The 18,360-nt window shown below is 42.6% G+C and overlaps 1 protein-coding gene across 1 annotated transcript in view; it reads right to left on the bottom strand.

Annotated features, from left to right (window-relative positions):
• The window catches only part of pepd (peptidase D), a 191,503-nt gene that overhangs the window by 134,649 nt on the left and 38,494 nt on the right, over positions 1–18,360 (bottom strand). The window contains exons 5-6 of the mRNA XM_078544698.1: positions 14,076–14,123; positions 13,206–13,267 (exon numbers count right to left, since the gene is read on the bottom strand). Of these exons, the coding sequence (XP_078400824.1) occupies positions 13,206–13,267; positions 14,076–14,123 (110 nt within the window). The remainder of the gene's footprint in view (positions 1–13,205; positions 13,268–14,075; positions 14,124–18,360) is intronic.

The raw sequence follows: 18,360 nt of genomic DNA, 5'->3' as shown, positions 1-18,360 counted from the left end.
CTGCCCGCCAACCTTAAGGTTGGACGGTGTGCGTTTACAATAATCTTATTTAGATCCTTAATGGCCAACTCTGGCGTGCGCCCGCTGAACAAAACATCGCTGCTCAGCACGATTACATCGGGATGCACGCCCGACATCGTGGCGCATCATTTTACACATCAGCATGTCAGGCCCACCCCCACACGCCAACTGAAAAATTCTGCCCATGGAAAACAGGGCAGCCAATCTATGCACAGCAAGATCCCACAAACAGCAATGCATTAAATAATCTGCTTTAACACTAGTTGAGGGATAAATATTAGTCAGGTCACCGGTGAGAATTCAAAACAGTGTCCTATACGAGATGTGATTCCGTAATTGGACAACATTTGCTAAACAATCCTGAGTGCGCTAAGAATTACACTGACAAAAATTTAAGATTATCAGTTGGGCTCACAATGTGGCTCATTTACACGTGCTAGAAGCTACATATAGTAACACACAGGACCTTATTTTTTGCAGAAAAAAAGAACATGTATACACATTGCACCTGTTTAAATTGAACAAAATAGGCAACAGCCATCCTCTGGTACATTCCGCAGGACAAAGCCTTGACCAATCAGAGTCAACCTGCCAGGTTTGAATTTAAACAAAGCTCGGCGGTTAACGGTCAGTCATCAGTTAACTGGTGCATTCTCCATGGCAGCGCCTTTACCAATCAGATTCCACTAGCAAAACAATCAGCGCTCTCTTCTCATGAAGTCTAACTTGTTCCCTTTAGATTTGGTATTCTTGCGAATGTCCTGAGGAGTGCAAGACGGAAAGCTTCAACAGCATGTGTCTCTACTCGGCAATAAAACTAAAAACACACCAAAATGTAATAAGTAGCAGAAATACTGGCGAATAGAAAAGATAAACAGCAGCAAGGATGACCAAGTAGATGGCAAGGGTTATAAGAAGGGAGTATGAAAGCAAGCTTGTGAGTGACATGAAAATTAACACAAAATCTTTTTACAATTCCGTGAAGAAAAAGTAGATGATCAGGAGCAATGTCAGCCCCTAGAAAACTGATAATAGTGATATTGTCGATGAAAACAAGCAAATATGTTGGTTACTTTGTGTCAGTGCTTCCATGAGAGGAAGAGGTGAGCATGCCAGACATCCCATGGAAACAAATATTGAGTCAGGGACAGAGGCGCACCAAAATATACATAAAAGTAACAGTAATGAAGCAAATAATAGCTCTAAAGAATGACAAATCCCCAGGACCAGATGGTTTTCATCCCAGGGTTTTAAAGGAGGGTGGTGAGAACATGGAAGATACCCCAACTATAACCTTCCAAGTTCTCCCGATTCAAGAACCATTATTTTAGACTGGAAAGTTGTGCATATCACTCTGCTATTTAAGAAAGGAGACAGGAAACCAGGGAATTATAGACCAGTTAGCCTAACATCCAGCATGGATTTGTAAAGGGCAGGTCACGTCTATTAAATTTGATTGATTTTTTTTTGAAAAGGTAACTAAAGTGGTGGACAGGTGAATGTCTATGGATATTATGTATACAGACTTCCGGAAGGCATTTAATAAAGTCCCTCATAAGAGACTGTTCACTGAAGTTGAAGCTCATGGAATTGAAGGCAAACTATTGACCTCGTTAGGAAATCGGCTGAGCGGCAGGGTAGGATAATGAGCAGGTACTCTAACTGACGGAGGAGTGTAGCTGAGCTAGCTTGAAGTTTGGTGAGAGGGGGGATTTTAAGTGTTAATTTTGTTCTTAAATTTTGCTCTTAAATTCTTAAAGTCTGTAATTAGCAGTAACTGCAAAGTACTGTGTAAGCAGGCTAGCTTCCTTTTTTCTTTCATTTCCTTTTTATATCTTTCTTACCCATAGGAATTGGTTCTGCTCCACTACAGGGAAAGGAGCTAGTTGTTTAGTGAGTACCTGGTAAGTGGGTAAGTTCTATTCTATCCCTAAGATTTAAAATAGTACACAAGTTGGTGGTAAAGTTAATAAAATACATCAGAAAGCAACATAATTAAGGGTTTAATATAATTAAGACACATTAAGGATGGCAGGAGCTCCTGAATAACATTGTGACCCAGGGCAAATGTGTCTACGGTAAGTGTTTGCGGCTTAAGGAACTTCAGCTCAGAGTCATTGAGCTGCAGACACTGCGACACATCAGGGAGGGGGAAAGTTACCTGGACGCTTTATACCAGGAGGCAGTCACACCACTTAGGGTAGGGTCTTCTGATTTGGTCAGTGATCAGAAACAGGAGGGTGTGACTGCAATTAAGCCAGGTAAGGGGACCCAGAGGGCAGGAGTTTGAGCCTCTGCAATTGTCCAACAGGTTTGAGGTTTTCTCAGCTTGTTGGGTGAAAGTAGGGGCTGCGGAGTGGATGAGCAAACTGACCATGGCACCGTGATACAGGAAGCCATTCAAGCGGGGGATCAAAAAGGAATATAGCGGTAGTAGGGGACAGTATAGTGAGAGGGGATTGACACTGTTCTCTGTGGCAAAGAGCAAGAGTCCAGATTGCTGTGTTGCCTGCCTGGTGCCAGGGTTCAGGACATCTGCTCAGGGCTGGAGAGTAACTTGCAATGGGAGGGGGAGGATACAGTGGTTGTGGTCCATGTAGATACAACGACATAATCAGGATGAGGAAGGAGGCTCTGCCTAGTCAGTATGAGGAGCTAAGCACCAATTTAAGGGGCAGAATCTCAAAGGTAATAATTTCTGGATTATTACCTGAGCCACATGCAAATTGGCAAAGGAATGGGGGAGGTGGTGGTGTCATGATATTGTCACTGGGCTAGTAATCCTGAGATCCAGGGTAATGCTTTCGAATCCCACCACGGCAGACTGTGAAATTTGAATTCAATAAAAAATCTGGAATTAAAAATCTAATGAATCAACCATTGTCAATTGTTGTAAAAACCCACCTGGTTCACTAATGCCCTTTAGTAGAAGGAAATCTGCTGGCCTACATGTGACTCCAGATCCACAGAAATGTCCTCTGAAATGGCCTAGCAAGCTACTCAGTTCTCAAGGGCAAATAAGGATAGGCAATAAATGCTGGCCTAGCCAGAACGAATTAAAAAAAATAAGGTTAGAGAAATGAATGCGTGTCTCAAAGACTGGTGTGGGAGAAGTGAGTTCCCGCTCGTGGGACACTGGCACCAGTATTGGGGAAGGTGAGATTTGTACCGTTGGGACAGTCTACACCTGAACCGTGCTGGTCTGGTGTCCTCGCGATCCGCATAACTAGGGATGTAAAGAAGGCTTTAAATTGAATAGTGGGGGCAAGGGATCAAATTTGGGAAGATGTGGCAAACCAGAGTAGAGACGAGGCAAGAGAGAAAGGTAAACCTGTGACAGGAAGGGACAAAGAATATAAATCTAAGAGTAAATCAGCAGATAAGGCTAGATGCTACAAAAATAAAAGGGCAAAACTAAAGACTCTGTATCTAAATGCACATATTATTCAAAACAAAACAGATGAACTGATAGTGCAAATAGAAATAAATAAGTATGATCTGATAGCCTTCACAGAGACATGGTTACAGGATGACATATATTGGGGCCTGCATATTGAAGGGTACATGACATTTAGGAAGGACAGGAAGTTAGGAAAAGGTGAAGGGGTGGCTCTGTTAATTAATGATGATATTAGCCCATTAGAGAGAGATGGCCTAAGTTCAGGAAACCAGGATGTAAAAGCGGTTTGGGTTGAGATGAGGAATGATAAAGGCAAGAAGTCCCATGTGGGAGTGGTGTACAGGATCCCTAATTGTGACTACACGGTAGAACAGAGTATAAAAAAAAGAGCTAATGGGAGCTTGTCAAAAAGGTACAGCAATAATCATGGGTGATTTTAATCGACAAATAGACTGGAAAAATCAGATGGGCAAAGGTAGCATAGGTGAGGAGTTCATAGAATGATTTTGGGGTAGTTTCTTAGAACAGCACGTTCTGGAACCAACCAGAGAGCAGGTTATACTAGACCTGGTACTGAGCAACGAGATAGGATTAATTAATAACCTCATAGTGAAAGTTAAGTTCCCCTAGGTAGCAGCGAGCATAAAATGATTGAATTTTTACACTCATATTGAGGGAGGAACAAGTACATCCAAGACTAGTATTTTAAACTTAAATCAGGGCAATTATGAGGGCGTGAAAGCAGAGCTAGCTAAAGTGAATTGGCAAATGAGGTTAAGGGATAGGTCATTAGAGATTCAGTGGCAGACATTTAAAGGGATATTTCAGAAAACACAGAATATATACATTCCAATGAGAAAGAAAAATCCCAAAGGGAGGGCCCACCATGCATGGTTAACTAAAAAAGTTAAAGACAGTATCAAACTTAAAGAAAAAGCATATAATTTTGCAAAGACAGGTGGCAGGTCAGAAGATTGGAAAGAATATAAAGAGCAGCAAAGAATGACAAAAGATTAATAAGGAGGGAAACATTAGAGTACAAGAGGAAGCTAGCTAGTAATATAAAGACAGATGGTAAGAGTTTCTATAGATATTTAAATAAGAGTTAACAAAGTGAGCGTTGGTCCTATAGGAAGCATCTGGGGAATTGATAATGGAAAGCAGGGAGATGGCAGGTAAATTAAACAGGTATTTTGCTTCGGTCTTCACTACAGAGGACACAAGTCACATCCCGGAAATAGCTGTAAATCAGGAAATGGAAGGGAGGAAGGAACTCAGCAAGACTACAATCACCAGGGAAGGGGTATTGAGCAAATTGTTGGGGCTAAGGGCTGACAAATCCCCAGGTCCAGATGGGCTTCACCCTAAGGTCTTGAAAGAAGTGGCTAGTGAGATAGTTGATGTATTGGTTTTAATTTTCCAAAATTCCCTAGATTCAGGGAAGCTTCCACTAGATTGGGTATTAGCAAATGTAACTCCTTTATTCAAAAAGGGAGGGAAACAGAAAGCAGGAAACTATAGGCCAGTTAGCCTAACATCTGTTATAGGGAAAATGTTAGAAGCTATTATTAAAGATGCTATAGCAGGGCACTTAGAAAAATTCATGGCAATCAGGCAGAGTCAACATGGTTTTGTGAAAGGGAAATCATGTTTAACCAATTTATTGGAGTTCTTTGAAGGAGTCACATGTGCTGTGGATAAAGGGGAACTGGTGGATGTCCTGTACTTAGATTTCCAGGAGGCATTTGATAAAGTGCCACATCAAATGTAATTGCATAAAATAAAAGCTCATGGTGGAGGGGGTAACATATTGCCATGGATAGAAGATTGGCTAGCTAACAAGAAGCAGACAGTTGGCATAAATGGGTCTTTTTCTGGTTGGCAGGATGTGATGAGTGGTGTGCCACAGGGATCAGTGCTGGGGCCTCAACTTTGTACAATTTATATAAATGACTTGGATGAAGGGACCAAAGGAGTGGTTGCTATACTTGCTGATGACACAAAGATAGGTAGGAAAGTGTATTGTGAAGAGGGCATAAGGGGGCTACAAAGTGATATAGATAGGTTAAAGTGAGTGGGAAAAGGTCTGGCAAATAGAGTATAATGTGGGCAAATGTGAAATCGTTCATTTTTGCAGGAAGAATAAAAAAGCTTATTACCAAAATGGTGAGAGATTGCAGAGCTCTGAGATTCAGGGGGATCTGGGTGTCCTAGTGCATGAATCACAAAAGGTTAGTATGCAGGTACAGCAGGTAATTAGGAAGCTAATAGAATGTTATCATTTATTGTGAGGGGAATTGATTACAAAAGTAGGGAGGTTATGCTTCAGCTGTACAGGGCATTAGAGTACAGTATTGGTCTCTGCTTATTTAAAGAAAGATGTAAACGCGTTAGAAGCAGTTCACAGAAGGTTTACTAAACTAATAACAGGAATAGGCAGGTTGTCTTATGAGGAAAGGTTGGACAGGTTAGGCTTCTATCCACTGGAATTTAGAAGAGCAAGAGGCAACTTAATTGAAACCTTTAAAATCATGAGGGGTCTTGACAGGGTGGATGTGGAGAGGATATTTCCTCTTGTGGGAGAATCTAGAACAAGGGGTCACTGTTTAAAAATAAGAGGTCGCTCATTTAAGACAGAGATGAGGAGAAATGTTTTCTCTCAGAGGGTAGTGAGCCTTTGGAACTCTCTTCCTCAAAAGGCAGTGGAAGCAGAGTCTTTGAATATTTTTAAGGTAGAGCTAGATAGATTCTTGATAAGCAAGGGGGTAAAAGGTTATTGGGAGTAGGTGGGAATGTGGGGTTGAGGTTACAATCAGATCAGCCATGATCTTATTGAATGGCGGAGCAGGCTCGAGGGGCCAAGTGGCCTACTCCCACTCCAATTTCCTATGTTTGTATGTAGTAGGTAGTGTCCCTGCCTCTGAGCCAGGAGTTCCAGGTTCAAGTCCCACTCTGGGACTTGATGGTCACGAAAGCTGTGTTCATAATGTGGCCAAACAGGTTTACCGTCAACTTGAAAACCTTTCCGACCTGCGTATGGCAGCTGGCAGTGGGGAGGGTCTCCTGGTCAGCCATGCTTGATGTGGAGTGGCGGCCCACAAGCTATAGCCTCTGGTGACCGCAACCTGTTGCAGGAAAAACTGGCCATGGAAACAGATGTTAAGCACGTGCTTTGTCTGCCTCATGCACCACTAGGTGCAAGAAAAGAGAACTCCAATGAGCAGGATGGGAGAAGTGGAGTCCTGCAAGATTCTGTGTTGGGGCCTCAACTACTTACTGTATTCATGAATGACTTAGTTAAAGAGATAGAAAGCCATATAACCAAGTTTGCCGACAAAGTTAGGCAGCATTGTGAGCATTGTAGGTGGAAGTCTAAAATTACAATACTGTATTGATAGATTAAGTGAACGAGCAAAACTGTGGGAAATGGATTTCAATGTAGGCCAAAGTGAGGTAATCCACTTTGGACCTAAAAAGAAATTGGAACAGGGGACTCTCTAAATGGTGAAAAGCTAAAAACAGTAGAGGTCCAGAGAGACTTGGGGGTCCAGGTAAAGGAAAAAAGACTTATATTTATATTGTGTTTGAGGACCATTGGATGTCTCAAAGTGCTTTACAGCAAATGAAGTACTTTTGAAGTTTAGCCACTGTTGTAATGTAGGAAACTAAAGAGTCATGAAAAGGTGCAGAAAATAATCAAAAAAGAGACAATGGAATGCTGGCCTTTATGTACAGATGGCTAAAATATACAAGGTGGGTGGAGGTCATGCTTTGCAATGCAAAGTCGTGGATAGACCACATCTGCAGCACTCTGAGCTGTTCTGGCCTTCACACCTTAAGAAGGATATACTCAGAGTTCAATGTAGATCTACTAGAATAATACCAGACTCCAAGGATCAAGCTGAGGAGAGATTAAACAAACTAGTGTTATATTCTCTGGAATTTAGGTGGTTAAGAGGTGATTTGATTGAAGATTTTAAGATATTAAGGGGAATGTATGGGGCAGACAGAAACGATTTCTGCTAATTGGGATGTTTAGGACTAAGAGGTCTCGCCAAAGTATTAGAATCGGACCTTGCTGGAGTGAAATTAGGAAATACTTCGACGCAAAGGATGGTAGAAGCTTGGGTCACTCTTCCGTAAATGGCGATTGATGCTAGATCAATTGTTGATTTTAAGACTGAGATTGGTAGGTTTTTGGAAGCCAAAAGTATTAAGGGATAGGGGGCAAAGGCAGGTAAATGGAGTTAGATCATAGATCAGCCATGTTGTCAATAAATGGCGAACAGGCTCGATGGGTTAAATGGCCTCCTCCTGTTACTATGCTCATCTGAGGGGGCAGATGGGGGTCTCAGTTTAATTTCTCTTGCAAGAGACGGATAGAAATACAAATCTTTCTTTTTTATATAATTATTACTTGTGCGATTGTGTTGTATGCAAATTAGCCACTGCGTTGCCCACAAAACTGCAGAGTTTATTTTAGTGGGCTTGCCAGTTCTAGAGTGGTGATAGAATTGCAGGTCTGTGTAATTACCGAACACGGTTCTTAAAATCATAAGGAAATTCTTCGCCCTCTACCTACTAAAGCAGCTTAGCGTTATCCTTAATGCCACCGGATCAAGAAGAGGATTTGGGCATTATTTTCACAAGTTAATACCACCTGACAATATTATCCTTGGACATTAAAATCCACCTTGCTTAAAGTTATCCCTTTAATAAATCAAACTGAAGACGATTTCCACAGATGGAATAATCTCTCGCTCTATTTGGGTAAGTGAAGACGCAATGAAAGCAGCCATCAATCCTGAATTTATTGGTAATGTTTCCCTCAGGGGCCAATATAAAACTGTGGCATGGACGAATTACTTTGATATTTTCTACAGAGTGATTTCAAATCCAGGCTCAAGTTAAAAAGGCAGCAGCAGGAAGAACTGGGAGGAGGTCAGCAGTGATCATATCAGAATTTAATTTTCAGCTCCCGGATCGAGCAGATTCGTCCTTGATCACAGAATCACAGAATTGTTACGGTGTAGAAGGAGGCCATTCGGCCCGTCATGTTTGCACCGGCTCTCAGCATTTTAAATTAGTGCCAATCTCCTGCCTTTTCCCCATAACTCTGCACATTGTTTCTATTTAAATAATCATCCAATGCCCTCTTGAATGCCTCAGTTGAACCTGCCTCCACCACACTTCCAGGCAGCGCATTCCAAACCCTAACTACTTGCTGTGTGAAAAAGTTTTTTTCTCACCTCACATTTGCTTCTTTTGCAAAACACTTTAAAACTGTGCCCTCTGGTTCTCGATCCGTTTAGTTTCTCCCTATCTACTCTGTCCAGACCCCTCATGATTTTGAAAATTTCTATCACGTCTCCTCTCAGCCTTCTCCTGTCCAGGGAAAACAGTCCCAACTTCTCCAATCTTTCCTCATAGCTGAAGCCTCATCCCTGGAACCATTCTCGTAAACCTCTTCTGCACTCTCTCCAATGTGTTCATATCCCTCCTATAATGTGGCAACCAGAACTGTACACAATACTCCAGCTGAGGTCTAACCAGTGTCTTATATAAATTCATCAATACCTCCCTGCTCTTGTACTCTATGCCCCTATTAATGAAGCCTAGAATACTGTATGCTTTAGAAACAGCTCGCTCTACCTGTCCTTCCACCTTTAATGATTTATGTATACATACACCCAGGTCTCTCTGCTCCTGCACACCCTTTAGAATAGTATCCTTTATTTTATATTGCCTCTCCATGTTCTTTGTACCAAAATGCATCACCTCACACTTCTCCACACTGAACTTCATCTGCCCCCTACCTGCCCACTCCACCAATGTGTCAATGTCCTTTTGAAGTTCTACACTGTCCTCCTCACAGTTTACAAATCTCCCAAGTTTTGTGTCGTCTGCAAACTTTTATATCAGGAAGAGCAAGGCTCCCAATACCGACCCCTGGGGAACTCCACTACAAACCTTCTTCCAGCCCGAAAAATACTCGTTAACCATTACTCTCTGTTTCTTATCCCTCAGCAAATTTTGTATCCACATTGCTACTGCCCCTTTTATTCCATGACCTACAACTTTCCTCACAAGTGTGTTGTGTGCCACTGTATCAAACACCTTTTAGATGTCCATATACACCACATCAACGGCCTTGCTCTCATTGACCATCTCTTTCCTCTTCAAAAAACTCCAGCAAGTTAGTTAGAAACAATTTTCCTTTAACAAATCCATGCTGGCTCTTCCAAATCAATCCACATTTTTCCATGTGACTATTAATTCTATCCCAAATTATTGTTTCTAGAAGTTTCCCCACCTTTTTTGAACAAGGTGGCGTAATGTTTGCAATTTTCCAGTCCTCTGGCACCTCCCCCGAATCCAGGGAACATTGAAAGATTATTGCCAGTGCCTCTGCAATTTCCACTCTCACTTCCTTCCATATTCTTGGATTCATCTCATCCGGTCCAGGTGCCTTATCAACTTTAAGTACCGACAGTTTATCCAATACCTCCTCTTTATCAATTTTGAGCCCTCCTCGTGACTGAGTTTCCTCCTCTGGCACCATGGCCTGGGCAGCATCTGCCTCGTAGGTAAAGACAGGTGCAAAGTATTCATTTAGCACCTCAGCCATGTCTCTTGCCTCTATGTGTAAATCCCCTTTTTGGTCTCTAATCAGCCCTTCTCCTCCTTTTACCACCCTATTACTATTGATGTGCTTATTGAAATCATTGGGATTTCCTTTTATGTTAGCTGCCAGTCTTTTTTTCCTAATCCCTCTTTGCTTCCTGTATTTGCTTTTTCACATCCCTTCTGAACCTTCTGTATTCAGCTTGGTTCTCAATTGTATTTGCTCCCTGACACCTGTCGTAAGCACACTTTTTCTTCTTTAATTTCTATCTCCTTTGTCATCCAGGGAGCTCTGGATTTGTTTGTCCTACCCTTCCCATTTAAGGGAACGTACCTTGACTGTGCCCAAACCATCTCCTCTTTGAAGGTAACCCATTGTTCAGTTATTGTTTTTCCCGCCAACCTTTGGTTCCAATCTATCCAGCCCAGCTCCATTCTTGCCCCTTTGAAGTCCGTTCTCTGCCAGTTGATCATTCTTACTCTGGATCAACCAATGTCATTTTCCAACGTCATCCTAAACCTTATGATACAATGATCACTGTCCCCTAAATGTTCCCCCACTGTCACTTGATCTACTTGGCCCACCTCGTTCCCAAGAACCAGGTCTAGCTGTGCCTCCTTTTTTTGATGTTCAACAACAGGCAGCTTATGGGGTTTCTAATATAGATGCTCCACCCTCTAGACCACTAGCTGCCAAGCACTCCGAGAGCCCCCATAAATACAGATACAATTCAATGCAGCCCCTGCTGATCCCCATCCTATCGCAGTGAACACTTCACTCACACCCCATGCACGCAAATGCTGGTCTGCTCCAAAAATCGATTGTCTTAAAATCTCCACAAGTTGGAGAGTTAGCAACCCTGCACTTTTTCAAAATTTGTTCTTGGGATGTGTGTCACTGACAAGGCCAACATCCCTCAAGAAGGTGATAGTGAACTGCCCTCTTGAATCACTATAGTCCATGTGGTGTAGCTACACCCACAGTGCTGGGCTTTTCTGCAGTGGTTTGATACAGCTGAGTGGCTTGCTAGGCTATTACAGAGGGCAGTTAAGGGTCAACCACATTGTTGTGGGTCTAGAGTCACGTGTAGGCCAGACTGAGTAAGGATGGAAAATTTTATCCCCTGAAGTACATTAGTGAACCATATGGATTTTTTTGAAAATCTACTCGCTTCATGATCATTATTAATTAGATTAGCATTTTATTACAGATTTATTAATTAATTGAATTTAAATTCCCTCAGCTGCGAGGGGTGGCATTTGAACTCATGTCACTGGAGGACTAGTCCAGGATTCTGGTTACTCGCCCAGTAACATTGCCATTATGCTACTGTTCCCCCACCAAATTATAAATCTATTCCTACAAAACAAAGCCCAATCTTAACATTTTGGGACCATCCGCCTCAGGAAGGGCATTTGGATTTTGAGGGGCTGCAAGGTAAATTCTCCAGAATAATACCAGAACCAAAAGGGGTAAATTATGATGACAGGTTGCACAGAATAAGCTTATATTCCCTCGAGTATTGAAGAGTAAGGGATTAATTAAGATGTTTTAAATGATTATCTCCCTCAAAAGTTTAGGGTTGTTTGAGGCTGGGTTCCAACTGAAAATTTCAAAACTAAGCTTAATGGGTTTTTGTTAGACAAAGGTATTAAGGATTACAGAACCAAGGTGGTATATGGAATTGAGATACAGATCAGTAATGATCCATCTGAATAGCGAATTAGACTCAAGGGGCTGAATGGCTAATTCCTCATGGAATAAAAGAGTGTAAAGCCCCATCTCAAACATTTCGTAAGATAAAAATCAAAAGAATTAGGAGCAGGAGTAGGCCTGATCAGCCATTCAATAAGATCACAGCTGATCTGATTATGGCTTTAATTCTACTTTTCTGTCTGGCCCTTCCCCATAACCCTCGACTCCCTTGTCAATCAAAATTGTCGAACTCCACCTTGAATACATCCAATGACCCAGCCTCTGCTGCTGGCTGAGGAAGAGAATTCCAAAGACTAATGATACTCTAGGAGAAGAAATTCCTTCTCCTCACCATCTTAAATGGGAGACCCCCTTATCTTTAAACTGTGCCCCCTAACTCTAGGTTCCCCCACGAGGGGAAACATCCTCTCAGCATCTACCCTGTCAAGCCCCCTCAGAATCTTGTATGTTTCAATAAGATCACCCCTCATTCTTCTAAACTCTAATGAGTATAGGCCCAACCTACTCAGCCGCTCCTCATAAGGCAAACCCCTTCGTCCCAGGAATCAGCCAAGTGAACCTTCTCTGAACTGCTTCCAATGCGAGCATATCCCCTATTAACTAAGCCAGCCAACCTTAAACTCCCTTATGGTTCCACAGCCTTCCTCATCTCCCCTTGTTGCTTCATAAATTCCAAACTTTTTCAAAGGAGATGGATATTGTAAACAAGCGTCTAAGTTCCAAGGCTAACATGCAATTAACAGGATGATTTTTTATAGCCTGTACAATATCTGAACATTTGGATTGATTATAAAGAACATGTCTGTAAAAAGGGACGTGATAACAACTCCTACAATAAGCCAACTAATAACAACAAGCATTTATCATGCCTTTTAGCGTTCCAAATATCCCACAAATTAAGCATGAATTGTTGTCACTTATGTAGGGAAATGTCAGTTTGCACAGCGAGATCCCTCAGTGAAATAGTTAATCTGTTTTTGAACTTTGTGCACTTCGAATAGTGGGTTCTTTAATGTTCTTCCGGACCTTCTTTAAAAATAGCACCACTGACAAAGCAGCACTCCCTCACTATGTGCTCAAATCTGAAGTGAGGATTGAACCCACAACCATCAGGAGTCAGGGTGTACTGTCTCAAGTGAAACGGATACCTGCATCTTTATCTTCAACCTTCCACACCCATACAACCGTCATGTCTGATCATTAAAATCGCAAGCCTATGTTTTGATCTCAGTTATATTGCGAAGATTTGGAGAAGTGCCCTTAACACCAGTAGGGACTGTATTATTGTCTCAATCGGGCTAGCTCCTGAGTGGAAAAGGAGTCAATCTGCAAGAGTTTGTAAACTAGCAGTGTGCAGTTAAGTAATTAGCTTTAATCGTTCAATTATACATTAGGAGCCCTACCAATATAATGAAAGAGCAAAGGTTATAAAAGAGCACTTACTGACTGATTCCAACAAAGGAGGCTTCTCGAGTGGTGTGCCCACTATCTGTGTTCATGCCACGCTGAAATTATAACAAATAACCATTTACTTCCACATTTACTGAATACATCCTAAGTTCACAGCGATCATAGGAACTGGGAGCAGAGTAAGGAGGGAGGGAGGGAGGGAGGGAGGGAGGGAGGGAGGGAGGGAGGGAGGGAGGGAGGGAGGGAGGGAGGGAGGGAGGGAGGGAGGGCGGATAGTCAAAGCCATGGTTTGTAGTTTTCATGGAGTTAAAAAAAAACCGGGCACCCCAGGGTCCATAAAATGTGTGGCATTTTGCATAATTAGCAAAGATTTACTCAGCCAGTAGCCCAGCATACAAACTACCTGCCGCTGCTTTACACAACATCAGTTAACATCAGTAAAATGATCAAGCCCGTCAGCCTCAGTTCTTGGGTAACTACATGAGGTGTCTTCTTTCAGGCAGGGGTGATGATCCCAGCTACACTTGAAAGGAACAAGCTCCCTCTGCAAGCTCTTTGTTACAAAGTCATTAACAGGATCAACATTCACAATCATCAGGCCCATTTATAAAATGGCAGATTGATGACAATGATGCCACCCTGATCAAGACCATCTATTGTATTTGTACATTCACAACTATGATTCCCTCATTGGATCTGATCACCTGTTGATGAAGGGCCACAGGACTTGTACCTATCGGGCAGTTCAGTCCATAGCCACATCACCAGGGCACAAGTGAAGCTACTCACTAACTCCCAGGGATCTTAACCACACACAAGCTACACGACCTCAAGCTCGAGCATGATCCACACTAACTCCTTGGCTGACCCATTTCCCGCTAGTCACACTGCACAGGTACATACCAGGGTAAGGAGCACATCTGGCTGCATCTTCTTCAGCACCTCAGCCACCTGTAAAGACAAAGCACTCCCCCGTTACTCTCAGCATTAAAAACTGGCCTAGGTAGAACTTCTGAATATATACAGCAGCTATAAAGAAAACACAGACTTGCATTTATACAGGAATGTCCAATGCACTTTACAGTCAATTAAGTACTTTGAAAATGTGGTCACTGCTATAATATAGAAACACAGCAGTCAATAGCCACAAACAGCAACGTGATAATGACAAGATAATTTTTTTAATGTTCATTGAGGAATAAATATTGGCCAGTACACTGGGGATAACTAACTTGCTCATCTTTGAAGTAGGATATATTTAAATATATATAAACAGAATATATTTAAGAAGGAAATAGATTTCTAGATACTAAAGGAGTCAAGGGGTATGGGGACAGAGTGGGAGTATGGAGACAGAGGGTCAGCCATGATCATACTGAATGGCGGAGCAGGCTCGAAGGGCCGAATAGCCTCCTCATGCTCCTATTTTCTATGTTTCTATAGTGTCATAGTACCTTGACATTCAATGGCATTAACATCGCTGAATTCCCCACTATCAACATCCTGAGAGTTACTATTGACCAGAAACTGAACTGGACTAGCCATATAAATACTGCGGCTACAAGAGCAGGTCAGAGGCTAGGAATCCTGTGGCAAGTAACTCACTTCCCGACTCCCCAAAACCTGTCCGCTATCTACAAGGCACAAGTCAGGAGTGTGATGGAATATTCTCCATTTGCCTGGATGAGTGCAGCTCCTACAACACTAAAGAACCTTGACACCATCCAGGACAAAGCAGCCCTGCTTGATTGACACCACATCCACAAACATTCACTCCCTCCACCACTGACGCACAGTAGCAGCAGTGTGTACCATCTACAAGATGCACAGCAGGAACTCACCAAAGCTCCTTAGACAGCACCTTCCAAACCCACAACCACTACCATCCAGAAGGACAAGGGCAACAGATAGATGGGAACACCACCACCTGGAAGTTTCCCTCCAAGTCACTCACCATCCTGACATGGAAATATATCACCGTTCCATCACTGTCACTGGCTCAAAATCCTGGAACTCCCTCCCTACACCACATGGACTGCAGTGGTTCAAGAAGGCAGTTCACCAACACCTTCTCAAGGGCAACTAGGGATGTGCAATAAATGCTGGCCCAGCCAGCGAAGCCCACATCCCGTGAATGAATAAAAAAAGGATCTTTACGTCCACCTGAGACAGCAAAAGAGGCTTCAATTTAACATCTCATATGTCCATCAATGCTGCACTGGGTTATCAGCCTAGGTTTTAGTGCTCAACTCTCTATAAATTGTGATTTGAATCCAGAACCTTCTGACTCAGAGACGAGAGTGCTACCTACTGAGCCATGATGACACTGTTCCAACTGCTTAGGAACAGGAAGGGGCCATTCAGCTAAATGTTAAATTTTTTGGATGATATGAAACTTTGAAGTATTGTGAACCACGAGGAAGAAAGCATAGAAGTTCAAGACAAGGCAAGTTGGTGAAATGGGCGAGCAGTGGCAGATGAAATTTAATGCAGAGAAGTGTGAAGTGATTCATTTTGGTAGGAAGAATGTGGAGAGACAACACAAAATAGGAGGCACAACTCTAAGAGGGGGTACAGGAACAGAGGGAACAGGGTGTCTAAGTGCATAAATCATTGAAGGTGGCGGGACAGGTTGAGAGCGCAATTTATAAAGCATACAGTATCCTGGGCTTTAATAATAGGGGCAGAGAGTATAAAGTAAGGGGGTTATGTCAAACTTGTAGAAAATACTGGTGCAGCTCAACTGGAGGATTGTGTCCAGTTATAGCACCACACTACTTTAAGAAGATGTAAAGGCATTAGAGAAGCTGCAGAAAAGATTCACAAGAATGGTTTCAGGGATGAGGAACTTCAATTCTGTAGATAGATTGGAGAAGTCAGGACTGTTTTCCTCAGAGAAGAGAAGGCTAAGAGGAGATTTGATGAAGGTATACATAATCATTTGGGGTCTAGGCAGAGTAGATAGGGAGAAACTGTTGCCATTGGTGGAAGGATCGAGAACAAGAGGGCACAATTTAAGATAATTGGCAAAAAGAAATTTTTAGAGATATGAGAAAAAACTTTTTCATGCAGTGACTGGTTGGGACCTGGAATGCAATGTGTGTGGTGGAAGCAGGTTCAATCGAGGTATTCAAAAGGGAATTGGATTATTTTCTGAAATAACACACAGGGTTACAGGGAGAATGCAGGGAGTGGAATTAGGTAAATGGCTCCTTCAGACAGCCAGTGCAGACACGGCAGGCCGAATGGGCTTCCTCTTCTGCTGTAACAATTCTGTGATTCTGGGTTGCTGCTGAGACAAGAGGCAGGTAACTGATTATCTTTAATAGTAGGGAGAGCTGATACAGCAGCTTTCCGATGTACTCTAATGGAAAAGTGCGTCAATGAAATGTAGAAAAATAATCTTCCCTCCTCCTTGGAAAATGATGCCAGTGTAATAACATCAAGACTTTAGTATAGAATTATTTCATGTGACAGTGGGAATGAATGAGAAGGGGTTTGTTCCACTATGGTCTGCTCTGAAGTCAGGTTTCCACTTCATTATTCACTCACTCCGAGGTTTGAAGGGGAGTGGGCTGGGGTGAGAACTCCCCCATTGGAATAACATGTGCCAGGGTGCTTTGAACACAGAGTGCTGGTCTATTATATCCTTCCTTCCATCAATATTCCATTCTGTCAGCTTTACAAAGGCCCCATTCTGCATCCCTCTTGCCCACCCTTCAGCTATGCTACACTATCTTGCATTTCTTTGCTTTCTCTCATTGTCCCTCCTTTGCTCTCATGTGCGTATCACTTGTAATCATGTCCTGTTCTGCACCTAAACACTTTACTCACCATCTTCATGTGTGTGTGTTCATGTTCATTGTTAATTCCCCATTTTCCCTCATAGGAATAGGAGGTCATTTAGACCCTTGAACCTTTCCACCCATTGAATTCGATCTGTACTTCAATTCTATTTAACCACCTTCATATCCTTATCCATCAGAAATGCATTCATTTCAATCTCGTCCATTTCAATCAGCCCCAGTATCCACTGCCTCTTTTGGGGAAAATGTGTTTCAGGTTTCCACTATCTTGAGTGTGGAAATTGCCTTGCATGTCCCAGCTCTAACTCACTTCTACCCTCTCTCTGGTAATTCTCTATAAATGTTATCAATCTGTATTTCCAGCTCTCGGGAAGGATTCGGTATCTGACAGGGTGTTACCTGTTCTGCTGGCTGCTTTCACCATTTCCCTTCTAGCATCTGTGCTATTTTACTCTTTATTTCAGGGGGAAAGGACTAAGCAACAAACGTTAGACATGAAACAAAAGACATCACACTATGTCAGCTCCACTGAACTGCACTTAAAGATAACAGACCACTACTTCGTCAATTAATCATCGCTAATGTGCACGGTGTGTCAGAGGAGCAGATTACAGCAACACAAACTAGGGCACAGTCAAGAATCAGCTTACATCTTGTCACACCCCAGTCGGCACTGGAATTGATTTCCTAATGGATTGATCCGAAACTAAGAAACAGACCTTGAATCATGTAGAAAGCCAGCTAAACCACACAAGTCCTAGGACACCCAGAGTAGGCATTTACACACAGGAACAATGAGCAGGCTCCAACATCAGCACCTTAGAAACTTCTTCATTGTCACAAAGCTTAAAAAAACCTCTCAAGATACTGGGGAAGAGAGCATGTGATCTGCAAGGTCAGTGATATTTATGTGCGAATGACTAGGTCATTTATAATGCATTTCGTCAGCAGCTGGAGGAGAAAATTACTTTTGATTCCTCATTTCCATGAGCAAAAGTGAAGAGCTTGTCAGGTCTGCTAGCCATCACTAGAGGGAGTACAGGAGGGGAGGGCGAAGAAAAAGAATTGGGCTGGGTTGGGAGGAGCCTAGAGGGTCCACATGTGCCAAAGAGCATGAGCGGGAGGGTGCATGCAAAGCGGCCACCAGAAAGAGTGAGGAAGAAATCACACACATGTACCAGAGAGAATGCATGCAGCAGAGAGAGGCAGACCCCATCACCACCCTTCCCCACTCTCACTGTTAACCCCAAAAGGCTCAAAAGCTCACTCCAGGCCCCGCACCACCTCCTAGTAAAGTAATTATCAAAATAATTCCAATGTTATTTAACCCAAGCTCAGTTTAAGAATCAACCGGTACAGAAGGTTTTATACAATACTGGCAC

This window comes from Cetorhinus maximus, chromosome 6 (assembly GCF_964194155.1).
Source record: "Cetorhinus maximus chromosome 6, sCetMax3.hap1.1, whole genome shotgun sequence".
NCBI classification, from domain to species: domain Eukaryota; kingdom Metazoa; phylum Chordata; class Chondrichthyes; order Lamniformes; family Cetorhinidae; genus Cetorhinus; species Cetorhinus maximus.
This window is presented reverse-complemented; position numbering and strand designations above follow the sequence as displayed.